General features: G+C 35.2%; 1 protein-coding gene across 2 annotated transcripts in view; it reads left to right on the forward strand.

Moving 5' to 3' along the window:
- MDGA2 (MAM domain containing glycosylphosphatidylinositol anchor 2) overlaps positions 1–20,763 on the forward strand; it is an 837,606-nt gene that overhangs the window by 571,157 nt on the left and 245,686 nt on the right. For both annotated transcript variants that reach the window (XM_055291423.2, XM_055291424.2), the window contains exon 6: positions 10,752–11,021. In XM_055291423.2, the coding sequence (XP_055147398.1) occupies positions 10,752–11,021 (270 nt within the window). The remainder of the gene's footprint in view (positions 1–10,751; positions 11,022–20,763) is intronic.

Raw genomic sequence — 20,763 nt, forward strand, 5'->3', positions numbered from 1 at the left:
TAGTGTTGAATAAATTTTGCCATTGTTCTGCATTCCAGGTGCCTCATCTCAGTCCTTTCAACTTAGCCCATTCATTGTTCATATTATAGGTCCATGATACAGAGTTAGCCTGGGCAGAGAGTAAGTGCATGAGCTCTGCAGTCAGACAATCTACATCCTTGTCAGGCTCTTCCTCGGAGAACTATGTAATTTTTGTGTCTCAAAATCTTCATCTTATTACTAACATCTAGCTGCTCAAGTGTATTACCTCTTATCTTTTTTAATCTGGCATTTTGGGGTGATAGTTGAAACATATGGAAGGTACGTTAATATTATTCTTCGTGACCCCATTTACTGTTCTATATTAGATCGTTGTTTCTTTCACTCTTTTCTTGCTGGCAGATTACCAACTGCTACTGTTGCTCTCCATTTTCATTCCTCAATAAGTCTTTCCATTTTAAATTTCTCCTCGTTATCTCTTAGATTCTGAGAATTTAAATCACTGAGCCAATTAAAAAGTTTTGTATGTGTGAGATGTGAACACATCCAGAACAATGGCTTAAGAACCTCTTCCACGGACACTTCAGGATTTAGGCTTTGTAATTCTGACTTATGTGGTTCACAAATCCTTTTCAACTTCTATTTTGGATGGTGAATATTTCTGCAATTCTGACTAGCAAATCGAGTTTGTTTTTACTCTATCCAATTTTTTCATAATATACCAGATGGCATCAATGCTATTCCTTCTTTCTGTTAGAGAGGCAGCACTGATTCTTCTCCTGGTGTAAATATCATCAAATATTCACTCAAACTTGGAAATCATGAACTTTGTTTATTTTGCATTGGAGTTTGCCTACAGCCTTTTACATTTATCTTAAGCCAGATTCCCTAGAATAGAATCCCAGCTTCACCTTTCACTAGCTGTGTGACTTAGGGGTTATCAAAAGTGTTTCTAAATGGTTTCTCAGTTTGGTAAAAAATAAAATAAAGTAGTAATAGTACCTATCTCCTGTAATTAAATGAGTTAATATATGCAAAGCTTTTGGAGAATGGCTAGGACCTTTTAAGGGCTACAGTTGTATGCTTCTAATTACAAACTCCACAAGGGCAGGATTTTGGCCTCTTTTTTTCCTGACATCTCCAATGCCTGGTATGCAATTGGTACTTAATAAATCTATGTTGAATTAGCATTTTTTCTTAAAATAGAACATATGTACATCTCTAAATTTACAATGCGTTTATTTGGTAGTAATTGTTGGCCTAGCTAATTAAGCTCCTGATGTGATTTTTAATCTTTGCTGTATCACGGAACCAATGTAGACATTTGAGTAGCCAAACATAGATATATCATAGATTAAGAGGCTACATGCACAGATGTTTTCCTAATCGTGATAAAAACTTGCTCTAAGCAATTCTTTAGAAATTATGTAACAGAATTTTTGGCCGGGCGCGGTGGCTCACGCCTGTAATCCCAGCACTTTGGGAGGCCGAGGCGGGCGGATCACGAGGTCAGGAGATCGAGACCACGGTGAAACCCCGTCTCTACTAAAAATACAAAAAAAAATTAGCCGGGCATGGTGGCGGGCGCCTGTAGTCCCAGCTACTCAGGAGGCTGAGGCAGGAGAATGGCGTGAACCCAGGAGGCGGAGCTTGCAGTGAGCGGAGATTGCGCCACTGCACTCCAGCCTGAGCGACAGAGCGAGACACCGTCTGGAAAAAAAAAAAAAAAAAAAAAAAAAAAAAAAAAAAAAGATATTATGTAACAGAATTTTCTCACTTTTTAGAAGAGCAAACAGAGGCCCAGCAGATTTAAATTTATTCAACATTATTCTTTAAGATTGGCTATAAATAAATGTTAGCCAAAATTTCTATAAAATAATGTTACAGAGTCATAAAGGTGTTCAAAATATTACACTGTGATAAAGTGTCCCCAGAATGGACTATGAAAAAGAAAACTAATCTTTTTCAGACAAAATCTTTTTCCCAGTAGGAGAGTACCTTTCCATATGGTACAAAATGAAAAAGTAAAAACTATAGCTATGAGATCAACACCAGATGGCCTTAGAGGTGATGTCTTTATCTCTTCTGCTGTTGCTATTTCACACTCAGAAAAGAGCTTTAAATCTTGACTAATTTGCTAAATCCCCATTAAAGTATGTACATACTAGCCCTTTTGTGAAAAAAGCCATGTAGCCTTTATTTCGTTTTCAGAGTCAATATTTGGCTGAGTTACACGGTTTATTAAAAATAATGTTCAATGGTATAAATGAAAAAATAAGTACAAAGGAGTGCAAACAATACCCTGTATTTATTTTTTTTGTGAGTGGTGCATTACATTTTGATAGATAAATGCTTTGCCATCTCCTTGTTAGTAATATAAAACATAGATAAGTTTAAATGGGTAGAACAATGAAAGAACTTGCAAGTTGTCAAAACTAGAATTTGTCAATAAATGGCTCATGAAATTCTTATCATCTGTCACACTATTTCACAGTGTTTGTAGGTTTTTTTGATTACTTTATTTTATTTTCTTTAGTTTTTGAAACAAAGTCTCGCTGTCTCCCTAGGCTGGAGTGCAGTGGCACAATCTCGGCTCACTGCAGCCTCCATCTCCTGGCTCCTAACAATTCTCGTGCCTTAGCCTCCCAAGTAGCTGGGACTACAGGTCTGTGCCACCACACCTGGCTAATTTTTGTATTTTTCGTAGAGGCATATTTTTGCCATGTTGGCCAGGTTGGTCTTGAACTCCTGACCTCAAGTGTTATTCCTGCCTCTGCCTCCCAAAGTGTGGGATTACAAGTATAAGCCATCATGCCTGGCCTTTTGATCATTTTAAATTAAGTTTGATGAATACTCAGAGCTTAGGTGGAGTTTTGGTTTAATAATTTTTAAATTCAACTTTCTTTTATTCAGTAAAACTTTATTGAGCACCTATTCTTTGTCAGATATTCTTCTGGGTGCTGGTGGTAGAAAGATGAAAAACACTACCCTTTTTACTCTGATGTCCTACTCCTAAATATCTCACAGTGAAAGCATAGGGGCAAATGTTCTAATGAGGGGGTGTTATAAAGAGCTCTTCTCACACAAAGAAGCAACTGAGTTGGTCTGGACAAAAGTTGGAAATTTTGGTGAAGAATTGTTATTGTTATTCGAGCATGATAAATTGCCTGATGACTGGTTTAATGAGTGGACAAGCACTGGAAGAGAATTCCAGGCAGAAGAAATAGAAAGTTCATGCTTTGCTGATCTTGTGGTGAAAGTGTCTTTACGATCTAGTACTGTACTTAAAATTCTAGTGTTTTCCATTAATAACAAGAAAATTTTATGGACAACAAATACTTCAGTTGGAAATGCTTACCTTGGATTTTTCTCTCTGTGGGAGATGACCCTCTGGGATTCTGCAGCAAGTGAATGCCCAGCTTCCTGTAAACTTGAGTGAGACCAAGTTTGCCAGGACCTCACCTGTTGGAAAGAACAGTAAAGGATTGTTAATCAAGGGAAGGAGATATGTGTAGTGTTAATTTTTTTCTTCACCATACCTTGTCAGTGTTTATAAAGACCTTCCAAGCTGCTAGGTATTAGTACCCCGGCTATTGGTATAGCATATACACGGGGATCATCTTTTTTGCTTCATTCACTTTTGCTCACCTTAGAACACAAGGTCTGTTTCCCTAGCTTTTCTATTTATATTGTTCAGTGATTAGATTCCAGCATAACTGTCACTTACTGTATTTTGTAAAGTCTTAGTTTACTGAAGAATGTACCTTTTGGCAGTTTTCTTTGCTCACTGTGCTCTGATGACATAAACATCCCAGTCAAGCATGATAAATGCATATGACTTCAGAGAACAGGCAGGTGAAGTAAACATACAAAGTCAGTTAAGACAAGGAGAGTCATGTGGAGTGTGCTGTTTCTCTTCTTGTTAAGTTGTAAGCTTCTGACTGCAGGGATTCTTTGACTCTTTTGTTCGCTGATACATCACAGCTTACTCTCACAGGGCCTGATACATAGTAGATGCTGTAGAAATACTTATGAATGAATGGACAGGGAACCTATTGTACTAGGGAGAACAAGCAATGCCTAAAGGCATTCATTCACTGATAATAACGACAACAGACACTGTGCCAGGCAAACAAAACCCATCTAGGGAATCTCTCATTTAGGACCCATGGTTACATGAATCACATCTCTTCCTAAAAGTTACGCAATTTTCCGAAAAGGAACAGTTGTTCTGCCTTCGCAATCATTTCCATAGATGTCTGTCCTGTGAATATTAAAGTAATGAGAAATGCATGTTGGCTTCAATATTTGTAGCCAAAGTTTACTCCTACATTAAAAACTGTTTATGAATACAATTTCAAATATTGTTATTTCCTAGGGCATCATTTTAAATAGAATTTCCCAGCATGATACCAATCTTGGGCTTCATGAGAATCAATCAATATGTGAATGATAGTATTTGAATAATAACTCCACATAAATCGGTAGATTATTTTGAGTTTTCATACCAACTTCTAATATGTTATCTCATCTTTATTTTGTGAAATATTCACTGCTACTTATATTTCAATGAAATACATGTTGAAAATGAATTTCAGTGAAATATACGAAAATACAGTGATATCTTCATTGCAGTGAAGTGACTAGTTCTAACAGAAATATTTTTCTATTCCTTGAATCTGTAAGCACAGTTTAAGCATGTTTCTCTACGTACAAGCTGGATTTAGTTTCTTTAGCATATGTATATGTTCTATGGTTTAAATAATGTAGAGTCACGAACAGAAGGAGAAACTTAATCGTGCATTTTTACCTCGTCTCTCTTAGATTCATACTGTGCTCTCATTATTTCATTTGTCACCCATATCTTGATTGATAATGGTGCTTTCACTTACCACCTACCCCTTCCTTGTTCTTTCTTTACTCTTTACACATCGTCTCCATGTAGCCACTCGTTGATCACTGGATTTACATGGAAACAAAGTCATAGCACACACACAGTGGGTGTCTTGCCTTTCCTCCTGTCCTGGCCTGGAGGTTACTGCAGTTTCTTTGGAGAGATTGCATATTTATTCTTCGATCTGAGAACTTCCACTGAATGCAGGAATGTGTTCTGCCAGAGCATGAGATGGGAAAGTTAAGGCCCCGAGGATAATTCCCAATTAATGAGGGATAGGAGTTGATGGATAAGTACCTGAGCCAGGCTCCTTGTTCTTTAGATAGAGAGCTTTGAGATGCCCTTGACTTGGTCTGTCAGAGGGTTCCTAGCAGCAGGGAGCCAAGTTTCCCACAGTGATAACCTGCTCATTAGTGCCCCTTTACTGGCTTTTCTTCCTTCCTTGTTTTGCCCTTTTCTGCTTCTTCAATATGTTTCCTGTGATCCCAGCCCAAATGAACTGCTGTGCCAGGAACTGCTTTTAAGGGGATTGAAACTAAGCAGATATTTCCTACCTGAGCATTTTAAAATTGGAGTTTATTCTGTTTATTTATTTATTTATTTATTTATTTATTTATTTATTTAGTGTGTGTGTGTGTGTTTGTGTGTGTCTGTGTGTTTCTCCTTCCTCACAATCTTCTCTGTGAATTAGGTTACTTTATAATACTCAGATTATTTCCATTCAAAAAAAAAAAGTCTTGAGCTTACGTTAGAATATCTCTAATTCAAGGCAACTGGCAGGTTTATACAGTTGTTAACTGCTTTATACTAAGTTGCTCAGAGTCTGGATGGAAAGCTGGGTTCCTTTTTCGTAATTAAATGCTGCAGATCTACAGAGAGCCGAAGTCTGTAAGAATGTAAAGATGATTAACACTGTGTCCTGCTTTCAGATTTTAAAAAGGATGCTTATCTTCATATTTACCTGTTATGTTAGGTAGCGGCAAAAACAAAGCACCTAAGAAGTCAGTGACTTCTGCTAAAGTAGTATTTTCTTTCTACATAATGTATTATTAGTTAACCCCAAATTAAATATTTGCATCACACACCCAGAAGACGTCATGAGGAACTGAATCACTACAATTTTTAGTGGGCATGAGCCCCAGTATACATACTTGGGTTTGAAAAAATGTATATCTGTCTCTACTATTTCATAATTCAGTATTATTTTTTCTTTCAAATCCCTGTTCTGCCATAACCTCAGAAAACTTTATCAATTTGGAATTCCCACTTAATTTAAATTCTAGGAGATGCTGTTGTGCCAAGGCCTGGAGCATGAGATCTGAATCCTTTGACAGGCATATATTTCCTGAGACTCCTGTCATTCCTATTGTTTTGGCACTTTTTAGTGCTAGCTGGTCTCTCTGCTCCCTCCATTCCACCATTGTGGGACTGGGTGCTGTTTCCCTGGAACATGGAGTCTTTTCCATGAGACGACTATGTGCTTGTCTATGTAGGCAGCCACACTCAGTGACCTCAAATAGGAAGGGACAAACTGATCTCCTATGACCTTGAATATCCAAATGTTTGGGATTTGGTGTAGGGGTCAAGTGGCCAGTTATTCCTCTCTTGGACCCACTGAAGTGTCTGTTGCTCAGTCCGAGAAAACTGTTTGCCAGGAGAAGAGGTGCTTATGGGGACATAGGAAAAATTCCTTTTTCTCAAAGATATTTTCTAAAATATACTTTCTATGTTGCAGTTATTGAAATTCTATTAAGAGTTTATGATTTTGGAAAATAGAAACCACAGACTTTTTGTTCCCCTTTCCCTTCCTTTCTTTCCCTGTCTTTCTCTCTTCTCTTATTTTCTTGTCATTCGAATTCGCTATGCCTCTCCAGGACCAGTTCTGTCTGTCTGTCTGTCTGTCTGTCTGTCTCTCTATCGTCCCTCCATTCATCAAGTATTCCCACTGCAGAGCACATCAAGCGTGCTAGAACACTGGCATGCTCATCTTGATGAGGAGCCTCAAATCTCTGTGGCAATGTCTATCATGACCTGTGCCTTCCATTATTACATGTTGGAAGACTACCAGCCTCGTATTCTGAGTGGCACCACAGTCATTTTTAAGCACTGCATACATAGAGAATATTTACAGCTGGTGGTGTAGTTGGAATTATTTTAATGTAATTGGAGCCATGATTTGACACAAACTATAAAACATTTAAAATAATCTATAATTTAGAATATAAATGCTCTGCTTAATCGGAAAGATTCCCTCTTTTTTACTTTACGTATTTCACCTTTTTCATTTTGGTTTGATGAAGATCTCAAATAAATATTTCATAGTGTCTCTTCCAGTGTTTCCTTATCCCGTTTCAGTTTTCATGTTTAATTTTTTATTACTTAACAATGAGAATAAACTAATAATCTATGTCACGTGTTGCTGTGATGAATCAACGGACATTTAGATTCTGTAACTGTTTTAGAACAGTGCACTTTTTTTCATGGTAATAAGGGAATGTATGACCTCTATGACCTTCCATGTTTATCCTTATATAGTAATGAGATAATTCAATTAACACATGCTGTAGACGTATGCTAAACACATACATGTGGCTACGTACACGATTTAGTAAAATGAACTTTATCTTTCTTCATGCCTTATATACCCACATAAGTGCAGAAGAAGAAGCTTGTAATGAATAGACTGAGGGTGGTTGGGCAGTTTTAGGACATTGTGAAAAAATATCACTTACCTACACAAGTGCTAACATAGATATAGTACCTTTTGCCTATGAGCTTTTAAAGGTCCTGGGAAAATGCTGAATCTTGAAAAACAATGGTTTCAATTTCCAAATAAAAATATTATAAAACAATATTAATAATTATTTATTGGAAATGTAGAGATATATTTAAATCTGTTTTATATATATGGTATAGGACTTTCAAAAGTCAAAATGGCCAAGATATTTCTGTGGTATGCAATCAGAATAACTGTGTTCTATAGTGACCACATATTTTATAGTAGTTACTCACTTATTCATTTTCCCATTTACTGCCTCGTGTTACTCATATTTATTAAGCACCCACTAAGTTCCAAGCACTGGACCAGGCTGTGAGGGTAAATAAATGACAAAAGAAAGCACTTTGTGCATCCTTCGTACTAGCTATTATTCAAAGGGCTTTAGATTGTGCATGTTACATTATCTAAATACTTCAAGATAGTTACAGTTATTTTGCCCCATTTCAACAATGGGAAATTGAGGCCCTCAATTGAAGACAAAGAACTTGGTCAAGTTCACACAGGTATTAAATGGCAGAGTCAAGACTTGAACCCAGGTACCTTACTCTGGAATTTGTACTCTTACCACTTAACTATGACATTATATAATACTTCAGAGAATGCAATCATGGCACTTTTCATCTGGCTGAAGAGTCATAGTGGTAGCCTGGCTAATATACAAGGTGATATGAAGAAAAAATTGGCAGGGGTAGCTATGTAAACCTATAAGAAGAGAATGACTAGCCTATAATGTTTTATGTTACTGTTTGTATACCCCCAAATTAGCAAATGATTCATCCAGTGTGAAATATTTTCCTTAAAATATTTTAATGGACAGAAATATTTTTATGTTTTTCCTATATCAGTTTTTACTCAACAATATGATTTACACTGAAGCTTGATAAATCCTAAGGTCTGCGGTTCTTAAGCAAAGGCTTATAGTTTTAAAAAGCTGATATTTATGAGATAAAAAGTAAAATACTAGAACAAAATGACAATAATTTCAACTTTTTTCTCTTTTTTGAAATTTAAAGCTAGCACATTTTGGTATTAAAATATATACAAATATTTTTAAAGTCTTGAAATTCTTAGCTGTTTTGTGGTCTATGTGGGCTATTTTTAGTTTCAGGTATAATCAGATAAAATAAGTGCCACCATCAATAAAAGTAACTTGAGCAATACTGTGTTTCCAAGTCAAATTTGGAAGAAAACATTTTTAATAATGTTGTGAAGGTAGTTCTAAAATGTATTATCGTTAGAACAGTGATCTTGTTACATATGCATTATTTTTTTGAGCTTTGAAAGTATCTTAAGCTTTTTGTCGTTAAATAATATCTAATAGAAAACAACTCATCCTACACAAGTCAATTTCAGGGGCAAATATTCCTCGACTTAATGTCACCATTGGGTATGTCCACAGTCCAAATACATGCTGTTAATGGCCTTTAGGCCTTGGGCCTTTTAATTTGACTAAAATGTGATGTAAAAGAAATTAATCTTTGTTAATATGATATAAATGTGGAGATCTCTATAATTATATTTTAATCAAATACTTTTATATGATTATGCTATTTACCTTAAGTCAGGCTATAAAGATTTTCTTTACCTCTTCATGATGATATATTAATAATTAAGTGTAATATCTATTTTCAGAATATTTTATTAGTACTGTCCTCCATCATTTTATCATTAAATAACTCTGAGACTTTTTTTCACCAAAATATGGCAACTTTTGCATACTTTTTTTCATGATGTGCATTTCCCAACGGATTTTCAATCATAAATATTTATAATTTCATGTTAACTCTTCAGAAGGGCTAATAGTATGACATTTTAAAAATCCCATATTATTTAAAGTGATGTTAGAAGACTCAACATGAAACATTGATGTTTAAAAAGGTCATACAGGCACTTCATGTCTTTCCCATAGAACTGTAATGTGGAATTATTTTCTTGCCTTTTCTGGCTTTTTTTTTTTTTTCAAACAAGGCAGACAATTTTGAACTTCACAAGTAGTCTAGCTTTTATTCTGAGTAAAACACTCCTCAACTCTAAGCTGAAGTTAATATATTAAAAAAACACACAGTACAATTGAACATTTTAAATATTTCTGATGTAGATTGATTTCATACAATACAGCTCTAACTTTGACAAAATATTTCTGAATGTGTGACTTGAAATGTCATTATAATGTATTTCCCCTGTTTTTATTTAGGGATGCATTATTTAGGATAGCACAGCAGTGTAAGCAGAAAAAAAAAAGTGCTATATCTGAATTAAGTTTTTGTACAGTTTCTATTTGGAGTGTTTGATGAAAAGGCTGCACACAGCTTTTTCTACTGAATGAGTGTTTATCTTTGTATTTTTTAACCTAAAAGATTACAAAAGACTTGTTTTCCATAAGGGGTTGTTATAACCCAAACAGTAGTGGCAAGCATGGCTTGGTGGCTGTTTGAGCTCTCGAATGTTTGTTTCTAAGTTTTAAAGCAATGTTTATAGGAGCCCACTGCCTAGACCTTTGTAAGTGAAGAGGTTAGAGATGAAGTATGGACACTGCATTAGAATTAGGTGATTTTATTTTTTTCTTTCGAGAACAAAAATCAGGCTCACTGAATGGTAAAAGCCTGGGTGCTCTGTGACTTATCTGTCACTTGGTTGTATTGAGATTGCAAAAATTTATCATTTCATCTCAGAATGATCCAAAAAATAAATAAATAACCATCTTCACCATGAAAATACAAGGACTGAATATCTGCAGTATCTGTACTGGGAATGATAAAAACAGAAGATGATTGTCAGCATTAAAAAAGAAAGGGATATTTTGTTTTAAAACCTTAATCACGCTTATTATTCCAATTTCAGAACAATAATACAGGAAACATAAATTTTATTTCCCCTTTCTAGGTGTAAGATTCTTAATACAGTTCTACATGTTCATACCATTTAATTAAAATATGAAACCATTAAATCTTGTTTAAATTTGAGTAATACGGTGTGATTTTGGCAAAAGAGGACTATATTTCATTTTAATTTTGTGAATGAACCAGTATAATGCATGCTGTTGAATTCTAGTTGTAGCGTATCTAAATAGGTGCATGTTCTTTTGTTTATGTCTTTTAGCATCACCGTCAATTAAACTCTTGGTGGATGACCCCGTAGTTGTAAATCCTGGAGAGGCCATAACATTAGTGTGTGTTACGACAGGAGGAGAGCCTGCACCTTCTCTCACCTGGGTCAGGTCCTTTGGGACTCTGCCTGGAAAGACTGTTTTGAATGGAGGAACTTTGACCATACCTGCCATCACCTCAGATGATGCTGGTACTTACAGCTGCATTGCCAATAATAATGTGGGAAACCCTGCAAAAAAGTCCACCAACATCATTGTGAGAGGTAAGTTTGCTGAGAGAATGTTACAACATAGATTCCTAGGTTAGGCTCTCAGAAAGCAAATAATGGTTGACATAAAATTACCTCCTCAAATATTGCATATATCTATAAAATACAGAGAAAAATCATGTATAAATAATAATGGTGGGTAATTATAAGTGGAACTTAAACAGGTTAAAGATTAATAACAGTGCTTTATATATGCATTGAATAGCTTTCATAACATATTCTTAGTGATACCATCAAATGCTTTTTATAATACGTTGTTAGCTAAAAAAAGATTGAAAGAAAAAATGTGGAATACAGCGTAAAACATTCACTGTGTAAAATATACACTGATTGTATAATAGTTTAGGAATTCAGTAAATGTATCAATTTAATAAACTTTTATTGAGCCCCATTACAATCATGGCTTTAAATTGTGAGGTTATATAGAGATCTATCAAACATTACCCTGTACTCAGGATTCCACTGTCAGATAGTGAAAATAATATATATCAATAGTCATATGATATGGTGTTCTAAAAGAATAAACAAAAGATATAGAAATTAAAAAGTGTATAGCCACTTCTGGCTGAGGTTATTAGGGAATATCTAATAACATTGAACTAGGTCTTATAGGTCGAGTAGTGTTTTGACAGGTTGAAATTGAGAAAAGACAGAAAAGTCAGAGATAGAAGATGAGATGCTTATTTGAGGAACTGAAGCAAAATGTAAGTCACTAAAGCAATGGTGTTCTAATGTGGCCATTACCAGCTAGTATGCTGGCACCACTCAGGCATATTTTCTCTCCATTTTGGAAGATGGAAAGAAGTTCTGAGGCAGATATACAAAGAGACCATATACTTCTTCATATCTCACTTCACTTGGTATGGTCCTGGGTTGGAAGTGGAGGGTGGACACTGAGGCCTCTGAAGTCAAAATGGACATCCATATGCCGAAGATGACCTTTTGAACATGCAAATGAAAATTACTTATGATGGAAGCAAAACATAATCAAATGTATAGAGATAAACATTTGTGATTTTGTGAATATAGATTGTGGTGGTTTTAGTTATCTGTTGTCATGCAAATTATTAGAAATATGCTATTTGACAAAGGTATACTCTATTCAAAACATTTCAAGGTACAGTGTAAATCAAAACATTATGGTAGTTTAACTGGCAGTATGTTTTATTTTGTTTTGATATATAAAATAATCGTACATGTTATAACATCTGCCACAAAATTGTATACCATACAATGTTTATTAATTATAACATGTACGATTATTTTATATATCAAAACAAAATAAAACATACTGTCAGTTAAACTACGTTAATGTCGTATGAGATAGAAGATTATTGAAAAAGCTATTCTAAATTGGTTTATACTTTGATTTTTTAAAAACATTTATTAGCCTACATAAAAAGGCCAATAAAAGCAAAATAAATTGATTAAATTATTCATAATACTTCACACTCAGAACTTGACTTCTAAATTAGTTTTTCTTACAGGGTCATTGATGATCATGGTTTGCTATACGATATTGTTCTTGTGTCATTAAGAGCATTAATAATTCCAAATTATGGAGAAATACTGCCTCTGAGATTTTCTTTTAAGTCAGGTCATGATTACTAATAGCAACCATGATAGACTATTGAATGTAAGAGGCATTCTGATCTCAGAATTGTTAAAATGTAAAAATAAAGATGGATTCTAGAATCAATGAAATGTGCTCTTTATTTCAATTGTTTAACGAACTTGTACTGCACAACTACCATATGCTAAGGACTCAGCAAATGTAAGGAATGCAAAAGTGTGATTGCAAAGATCAGTGATCAAACGTCTGCCCTCGAAGGAGTTTATAGTTCTTTATGGAATATAGAAATACAGAGGAATTGTATATGGAAATATATAGAAAACAAAGAATTCACAATGGAAGTATCCAACTTTTATTTTTAAAATATTAGTATTGAGAAATTGGGCTCATTTTAAGCCTTGTGTCAGTGAGCAACCGGATTCTGTTCTCTCTCTACCCCATTTTCTTTAAAAAGAAATAGAAAAATTGTATTGTCATCGGTGTTTGTTTTATTTCTATTTTTTGTTTGTTTGCTTTAAAAATACTTGCTTTTCTAAGTAGGCATAAAATAATCTACCAAATCTTGCTGTAATTATTAAAGTATTGAATTATGATGATTAAAGCATTGAAGTATTAAAGTATAATGATTAAAGTGTAGTATTAAAGTACTGTAACATCTATCCTTAAGTGCCATGGATACAATGCAGAATCTTTTATTCCATTAGTTTATCAAGAACAGTAACTTGTTAGAGAAAAATGATGCACTGAAGTTAATTTTCATAATGGGATCATTTGCAACTGTATTACAACTGGCAAAATGTCCAGTATAAAATACCTGTGCTGCTTATGCACCCTTTGTAAGGGACTAACCCAGTGAACAACAAACATATGCCTATAGGATGATTCTCTCCTCTCTACCCTACCTAACACGTTTCACCGGTATCCTTACAAAAGAAAGTTTCCAACTTTGACATGAAAGACCTGAAATAAAGCCTTAAAAATGTATTTCTTCAATCTTAGGATTTCTTTTTATGCCTTTAATTTGTCTGATGTGTACATTTGCATAATCATACTGCCAGTAGGACTTAGCAGTGGCATTCACATAATTCATCAAATCCAGTTTGTATATAATCTTACTGAATATAGAAGTAGCCTTGGTTTTAAAGGTTCTAGATTAAACTGTGGGGAGAAAAACCACTACAGTAATATGAGGCATCTGATTTCTGGTCCACAGAAGTCAAGAAATACAGTTAAGGAAAACAGTTTTCTTTTTATTACATGAAAGAAATTATTTTCAAGCCTTCGGAATGTGTAGACCTCTGTGAGTCTTAGATTAATTGTGTCATGTATACTGTAGATATAGAAATCTAGGTTTATCTCCTCTCATTCTTCTCTGTAATTAAATCAGGATCCATGGACGAGGTTTCTGAGTAAGCACAAAGATATTTTGTGCATGGAATTCCCATCCTCATTTAAGCATGTCCATGCACAGAATAAGAGTGTAGAGTGCTGACAGAAATAAAATTCAAGAAACATTTCCAAATTCTTTATTCTACGTTTTTAAAAATAGAGAATAGTGTAAAGTAAATCATGGAGATAACACTCTACGTAGATGAGAAGTAGGAAGCTGAATACAAATCTCACATGGTTTACTACTTTGGGAGAACATTTATTAATGTAGCATCAATGCCTTTTCTTATAGTTTTTTAAGAAATTGCAGTTACTGAGCTACATTTCTCATAAGTTAGGAGAGAAGCAGTTGCCTAATATACCTGAAGGGAATGTTACATTGATTTCCTAGCCACATGTTGTATGCCCTGAGCTCAATGCTTTCCAGACTCCTGTTAGATATGTCAGTTCCATGTAAAGGTCTCTGTTTTCATGATTCATTCTATTTAGAAATGCCTACATCTCTCTTCTGTCATGAATTACATCACTTTGTTGAACATGTATGGTTCAAAATATCAAGACATTACTGTATTTTAGTATATAGTGGCCTCTTTGAATGTTCTGTAGTATATTCAAATCACGAACCCACATTTAGTTCAGTGTTTTGGATGCATGGTCCAAAATAGTAATAACTCTAAGCCTGATTTAATGCAAAATTTTCTCCCCTCCCCAACTTGGGTCCACTTTGGGCTGGAGACCTGAAGTAAGAAAGGGAGATGGAGCACAGTTGACTTTTTTGTCTGTTACCTCTCCACCTCCCTCTCCACTTAGCCCAACCGCAGCCTGATAGGTATGTTCTGACCACCCTAGCTCAGAGTGAGCTATGAAGATCTTCTCTATTTAAAGCTTTCCCAATTCCTTGGTGAAATGTTAATGGGCCCTTATAAAGTTTCTCTACCTAGGCGATATATACATCTATGTAGATCAAAGCGGTGTCCAGTGATGGGCGTTTCCCTGAGTCCATGAATATGCCACATTTCCTGAGCATCTTGTGCTGTGCCCCTACCCCCTTTCTGCTGATGGCTTCTCCCTTTTTCCTCTAAGCAGCCAACTAAACAGAGCCCAAGACATGGTCATGTCCCTTCCCTGTGAGACTCTCATCTGTCTTTTGGAAATGCTTACCAATAGACTATGAGAGCACATAAATTTCAGTGGACTACCTCTGTTCTCTTGCCACACAGGTTTTAGTTTCTTCAGATATGAGTCAGGCAACATTGGAGGGAAAATATTTCAAAGCTGACAGGTCCCATGAAAAGCTCCTTAGTAGGACTGAGATGAAACACACAGGTTATTCTTTCTCCACCTTGGGTTTGGAAGAAGTTGCATCTCACAGTTTTCTCTAAAGATATCCTTCTAATTAAATTTGGTTTCTTACTCTTCTTTTACCTTTAATTGTCTATAAAGTCTAAGAATCATCCAGGAAAAGTCTGTTTTATCATCTAGTTTTACAAAAATGTAGAAGGATTAGAGGAATTTTCAAATTTTCTTACTGCATTCTTGAAGGTGATTTATCAGCCAGTCCTTCTGGTTCTATCTTCAAAATGCACTTTTAATTGGATCCTATCTTTCCATGTTCACTGCTACCACACATGTCCAAATCATCGATGTATCACTCCTGGTTGATTAAAATAGTCTTTCTATTGTTATTCTTTCCACTGTAGCCCCTCTTTTAGAAATTCACCTGCTATATTAGATAAAGTAGCCTGGGCTAAGTTAATAAATATACCCATGCATGTAATTACTCAAAAGAACTTCAGATTTTGTTCATGAAAGAGTACAGAGTGTTTACTAGTTGATAATGCTGCTGAGTGTACTTGTGTGTGTGTGGTGGGGGGGTTGTTCCATGTGGGCATTCAGGTATCAGGGCTGATGATGTCTCTGCTGTCTTCAATCTGTGGCTGCTAAGGTTACTATGGATGTTGCCTCCATCCCTGTCATCGGCAAATGGGACGGAGCTTGAATGGGCACACATGGGAGATTTTTATGAGCAGATACACATTAGTTCCAGTCACAGTCTATTGAGTAGAACTTAGACACATGCCTATACCCAATGGCTTGAAGGCTGGAAAATTCTTACTATGCACTCAGAAATAATAAAAAAAACTCATTATCCTGATCAAATTCCTCCCATGGCTTTTCATCTCACCCAAAATGAAATTCAAATTCCTCATCATTTCATATGCCTCCCCTTTTTTGTTGCTCTACTTTAGACGCATTGGTCTTTCTGCTTTGAATGTTAGTTTTTAAATACTACCCTCTGGTAAACACCTTCTCTGATTCCCCTATCTCAAAATTACGTATCTCTAATTTCCATACCATGATTTATTGCTTCTTATCACGTAACTACCTGGAATTATTTTATCCATATTTCCTTACTTATTGTCTGCTTTTTAATAGGACTATAGAGGTAAAGAATTTGTCTGTTTGTTGTCTTATTTAGTGATGTAGTCTTGGAGCTGAGAATATTACCCAGCATATAGTAGATGCTCAATAAACGTGTTTAGTGAGAGAATCTCTGTTTTAAGTTGATCAGCTCATATTAGATTTCTTTTCTGGATATGACTCTTTGATAACCTAAGTATGTATTAAATGATTTTAAGCAAAATTAGAAAATTCCATGTCCGTACTCAGTCATTGAAGAATTTGTGTGATGTGACCAACTTGTTTGAAAGGTCACATTGTTCTGATTATTCATTGCTATGTAAAAAACCATCCCAAAAGAGTAGCTTATAACAGTAATAATCATTTGTTTTGTTCACAAATCTGGGAGTTGAGACGCTCAGCTAAAAAATTCAGGGTAACCCATATAATTGCAGCTAGAGGGTGGCTAGATCTGCAGTAATCTTCAATGCTTTTTTATTCAAATAACTAGTGCCTGGGCTAAGAAGCTCCTACAGTTGGGCTTCTCAGGGCTGTCTGTCTCTTCTCTTTGTCTCTCTCTCATTCTTGTCTCTTTACATGATTTCTTCTCATGGCAGCTTCAAGGTAGCCCGACTTCTATAAGACTACCAGGCCAAGTGTTCCAAGAACTGCATGGGTTTTTCTAATGTAGCTTCTGAAGAAATGCAGTATCATTATTGTATTCCATTCTTCAGTGCAGTGACAAAATCTGGCCCAGTCCCTGGAAGGGTCAAATATCTCTACCCTGTTATGGAACAGACACGTTTTAAAGCCACTGTAGTATGCAGTATACTTCACAAACTATATTCTTCACAACATGCTCCCATGATGCCTTGATACCCATTTAGACCTTTACTTTTTCCATTTTTGAACCCATGGCCTCTGCAAAATGACACTGTAAATGACTTTAGAATCAATGAAATGTACTCTTTATTAATTTTAGAATTATTTCAGCATTTATTTTTGGCAAGGATCTAAGAGTCCTAATATAAAGAAGTAAAGAAGTATGTTAATATTGAAATAGAATTAACCTTTGTGGAAGAAGTCAGTACGTATTCAGTGAGGCATGAATTTCACTTTCCTAACTGCACAGAAATATGCTGTAACCTCCGGGAACATCATAACTCTCTTCCAAAAAGTGATGATTTAACTAATTCTAGTTTATCAACATGAAAGGACTGTATTCTTTAAATATGAATTTTATTTTATTTTTTATTATACTTTAGGTTTTAGGGTATATGTGCACAATGTGCAGGTTTGTTACATATGTATCCATGTGCCATGTTGATTTGCTGCACCCATTAACTCGTCATTTAGCATTAGATATATCTCCTAATGCTGTCCCTCCCCCCTCCCCCCGCCACAACTGTCCGCAGAGTGTGATGTTCCCCTTCCTGTGTCCATGAGTTCTCATTGTTCAATTCCCACCTATGAGTGAGAACACGCGGTGTTTGCTTTTTTGTCCTTGCAATAGTTTACTGAGAATGATGGTTTCCAGTTTCATCCATGTCCCTACAAAGGACACGAACTCATCATTTTTTATGGCTGCATAGTATTCCATGGTGTATATGTGCCACATTTTCTTAATCCAGTCTATCGTTGTTGGACATTTGGGTTGGTTCCAAGTCTTTGCTATTGTGAGTAGTGCCGCCGCAATAAACATACATGTGCATGTGTCTTTATAGCAGCATGATTTATAGTCCTTTGGGTATATACCCAGTAATGGGATGGCTGGGTCAAATGGTATTTCTAGTTCTAGATCCCTGAGGAATCGCCACACTGACTTCCACAATGGTTGAACTAGTTTACAGTCCCACCAACAGTGTAAGTGTTCCTATTTCTCCACATCCTCTCCAGCATCTGTTGTTTCCTGACTTTTTAATGATGGCTATTCTAACTGGAGTGAGATGGTATCTCATTGTGGTTTTGATTTGCATTTCTCTGATGGCCAGTGATGATGAGCATTTTTTCATGTGTCTTTTGGCTGCATAAATGTCTTCTTTTGAGAAGTGTCTGTTCATGTCCTTCGCCCACTTTTTGATGGGGTTGTTTGTTTTTTTCTTGTAAATTTGTTTGAGTTCATTGTAGATTCTGTGTTAAATAATTTGTTCGGAACTTATTTGACTGAAACATTCCAAATATTAGCACTGCTAATATTTCTAAATTATCTTTTTGCTTATTACAGAAAGACTTATAATTCCAAAGTTTTATGATGAAAAGTTTTTAACATTTGAGTGTACCAGTATGTTTAGAGAATAGTAATAACTAACATTCATTGAGCACTTATTGTGTACCAGGCTACCAGTAACACTATGTGTATTAACTTTTTAATCATCTCAATACAGTTATCAGGTAAACAATTATTATTCCCACTTTTCAAAAGTAAAACAGAAGGCTGGGCCCAGTGCTTCACGCCTGTAATCCCAGCACTTTGGGAGGCTGAGGCAGGTGGATCACAAGATCAGGAGATTAAGACCATCCTGCTTCATCCATGTCCCTACAAAAGACATAAACTCATCCTTTTTATGGCTGCATAGTATTCCATGGTGTATATGTGCTATACATATGTAACAAACCTGCACTTTGTGCACATGTACCCTAGAACTTTAATAAAAAAAATACAAAAAAAAGACCATCCTGGCCAACATGGGGAAACCCCATCTCTACTAAAAAATACAGAAATTAGCCCAGTGTGGCACCACGCACCTATAATCCCAACTACTCGGGAGGCTGAGGCAGGAGAATTGCTTGAACCCAGGAGGCCGAGGCTGCAGTGAGCCGAGGTCACCCCACTGCACTCCAGCCTGGAAGACAGAGTGAGACTACATCTCCAAACAAACAAACAAACAAAAGAAACCTGAATCAGAAGAGAGAGCATTAAGTAACTTCCCAAAAGCAAGCTTTATTTAAATAATAGAGCTGGGATTCAAAGACCACACAGTAAGTTTCCAGGGCCATTTTCTTAGCCAAGGAGCCATTCAAATTTTAGCCAAATTTTTACAAATATTTAATTTTCTCCCAAATATTTGAACTGACAATGGTCCTTTTCTATTTCCTCTATTCTTGCATTGCCAAAGATGTACTAGGGATTCTTTCTAGATTGTGAATCCCTTCTTTTTATACTCATGAAAAAAATCTCAACAATATTCAGTCTTCAGACATTTTTCTTAGTAACATTGTTTTCTTTCCCAAATATACAGCCTCTTGTAATTGAAGGAAATTCTGTTTTAGTTAATCAATATTTTTCCTCCAGTAATGGTGTACATAATCTTACTTAATGTCAAGTTCTAACTAATGTAGTGTTTACAGTTTATGATTTTCTAAATATCATTATATTTTGAAGGACTCGATATGACTGAGTGTCACTGGCTTTCTTACAAATGACTGTACAAAACTTTTAAAGAATTTGTACTTACTGGAAGAGATCAATGGGATCACTAAAGACAAAGATACAAAATATCCCCATAACTAAAACATTCAGCTAAGCAAGAAAATACAACGTATACTTATAATTGTGCATTCACTGTTTTTGTTGAACGGTATATATCTTAAGCTATTAATCGGAACATCAATCATAGTTAATTGGCAATTTCCCAGAATGATTTGTGATCAAATATAGCCCATATGCATTTCTGAATATAAATCAGTAGTGAATTTCCAGTTACTGGGATGGTGTAGTTCTTCCCAAACATTTAGATTCATCAAATTTAATTTTTACTCATCAATAGCTTTGTTACATAATCTTCCATTATTAAAACTATAATGATGATGGCTAAAATTGTAGAAAACCAATGCCTTCACATTCCCCAAAAGCAGAACTGTCTGCTGTGTGCAGGTGTCCCAATTATTCATGCAGATTAAGTGCTTATTTCTCTTTTCCCAATTTAATATTCTGTAGTAATTACACTTCCCCAAAACACCAGAGAGAATTTTATTATATTATTTTGTAGCTGGAAAATGGTTTCATTATAATCTTTTAAAAATTAATGAAGGCTATGTAAAATTTAAAAATTATCATTCAGTAGTTCTCATCTGAATTTAGGTAGCTCAGTTTCCTTTTGTAAATAAAACTAACTTATCCTTATTCATTAAAATAATTTATGAAGAATTATAAATATAATTTCAAATAAAAAATTTCATCTAGATATTGAAAAATCTTATAAGTACTTTTATGTACTGATATTCAGGCAGCTTAGTTATACATGGTTCTTTTATTAAAACTTTAAAATTTTCCTACTTAGTAAATGGAGTCTCTCTTGTCATATTTACTCTAGCCAAGAGAAAATCTTGCAATTTTCTTAATTTTCTTTGATAGTAGTGCTCTAAAAGTCAGCA

Source organism: Symphalangus syndactylus, chromosome 9 (genome assembly GCF_028878055.3).
Source record: "Symphalangus syndactylus isolate Jambi chromosome 9, NHGRI_mSymSyn1-v2.1_pri, whole genome shotgun sequence".
Lineage (NCBI taxonomy): Eukaryota > Metazoa > Chordata > Mammalia > Primates > Hylobatidae > Symphalangus > Symphalangus syndactylus.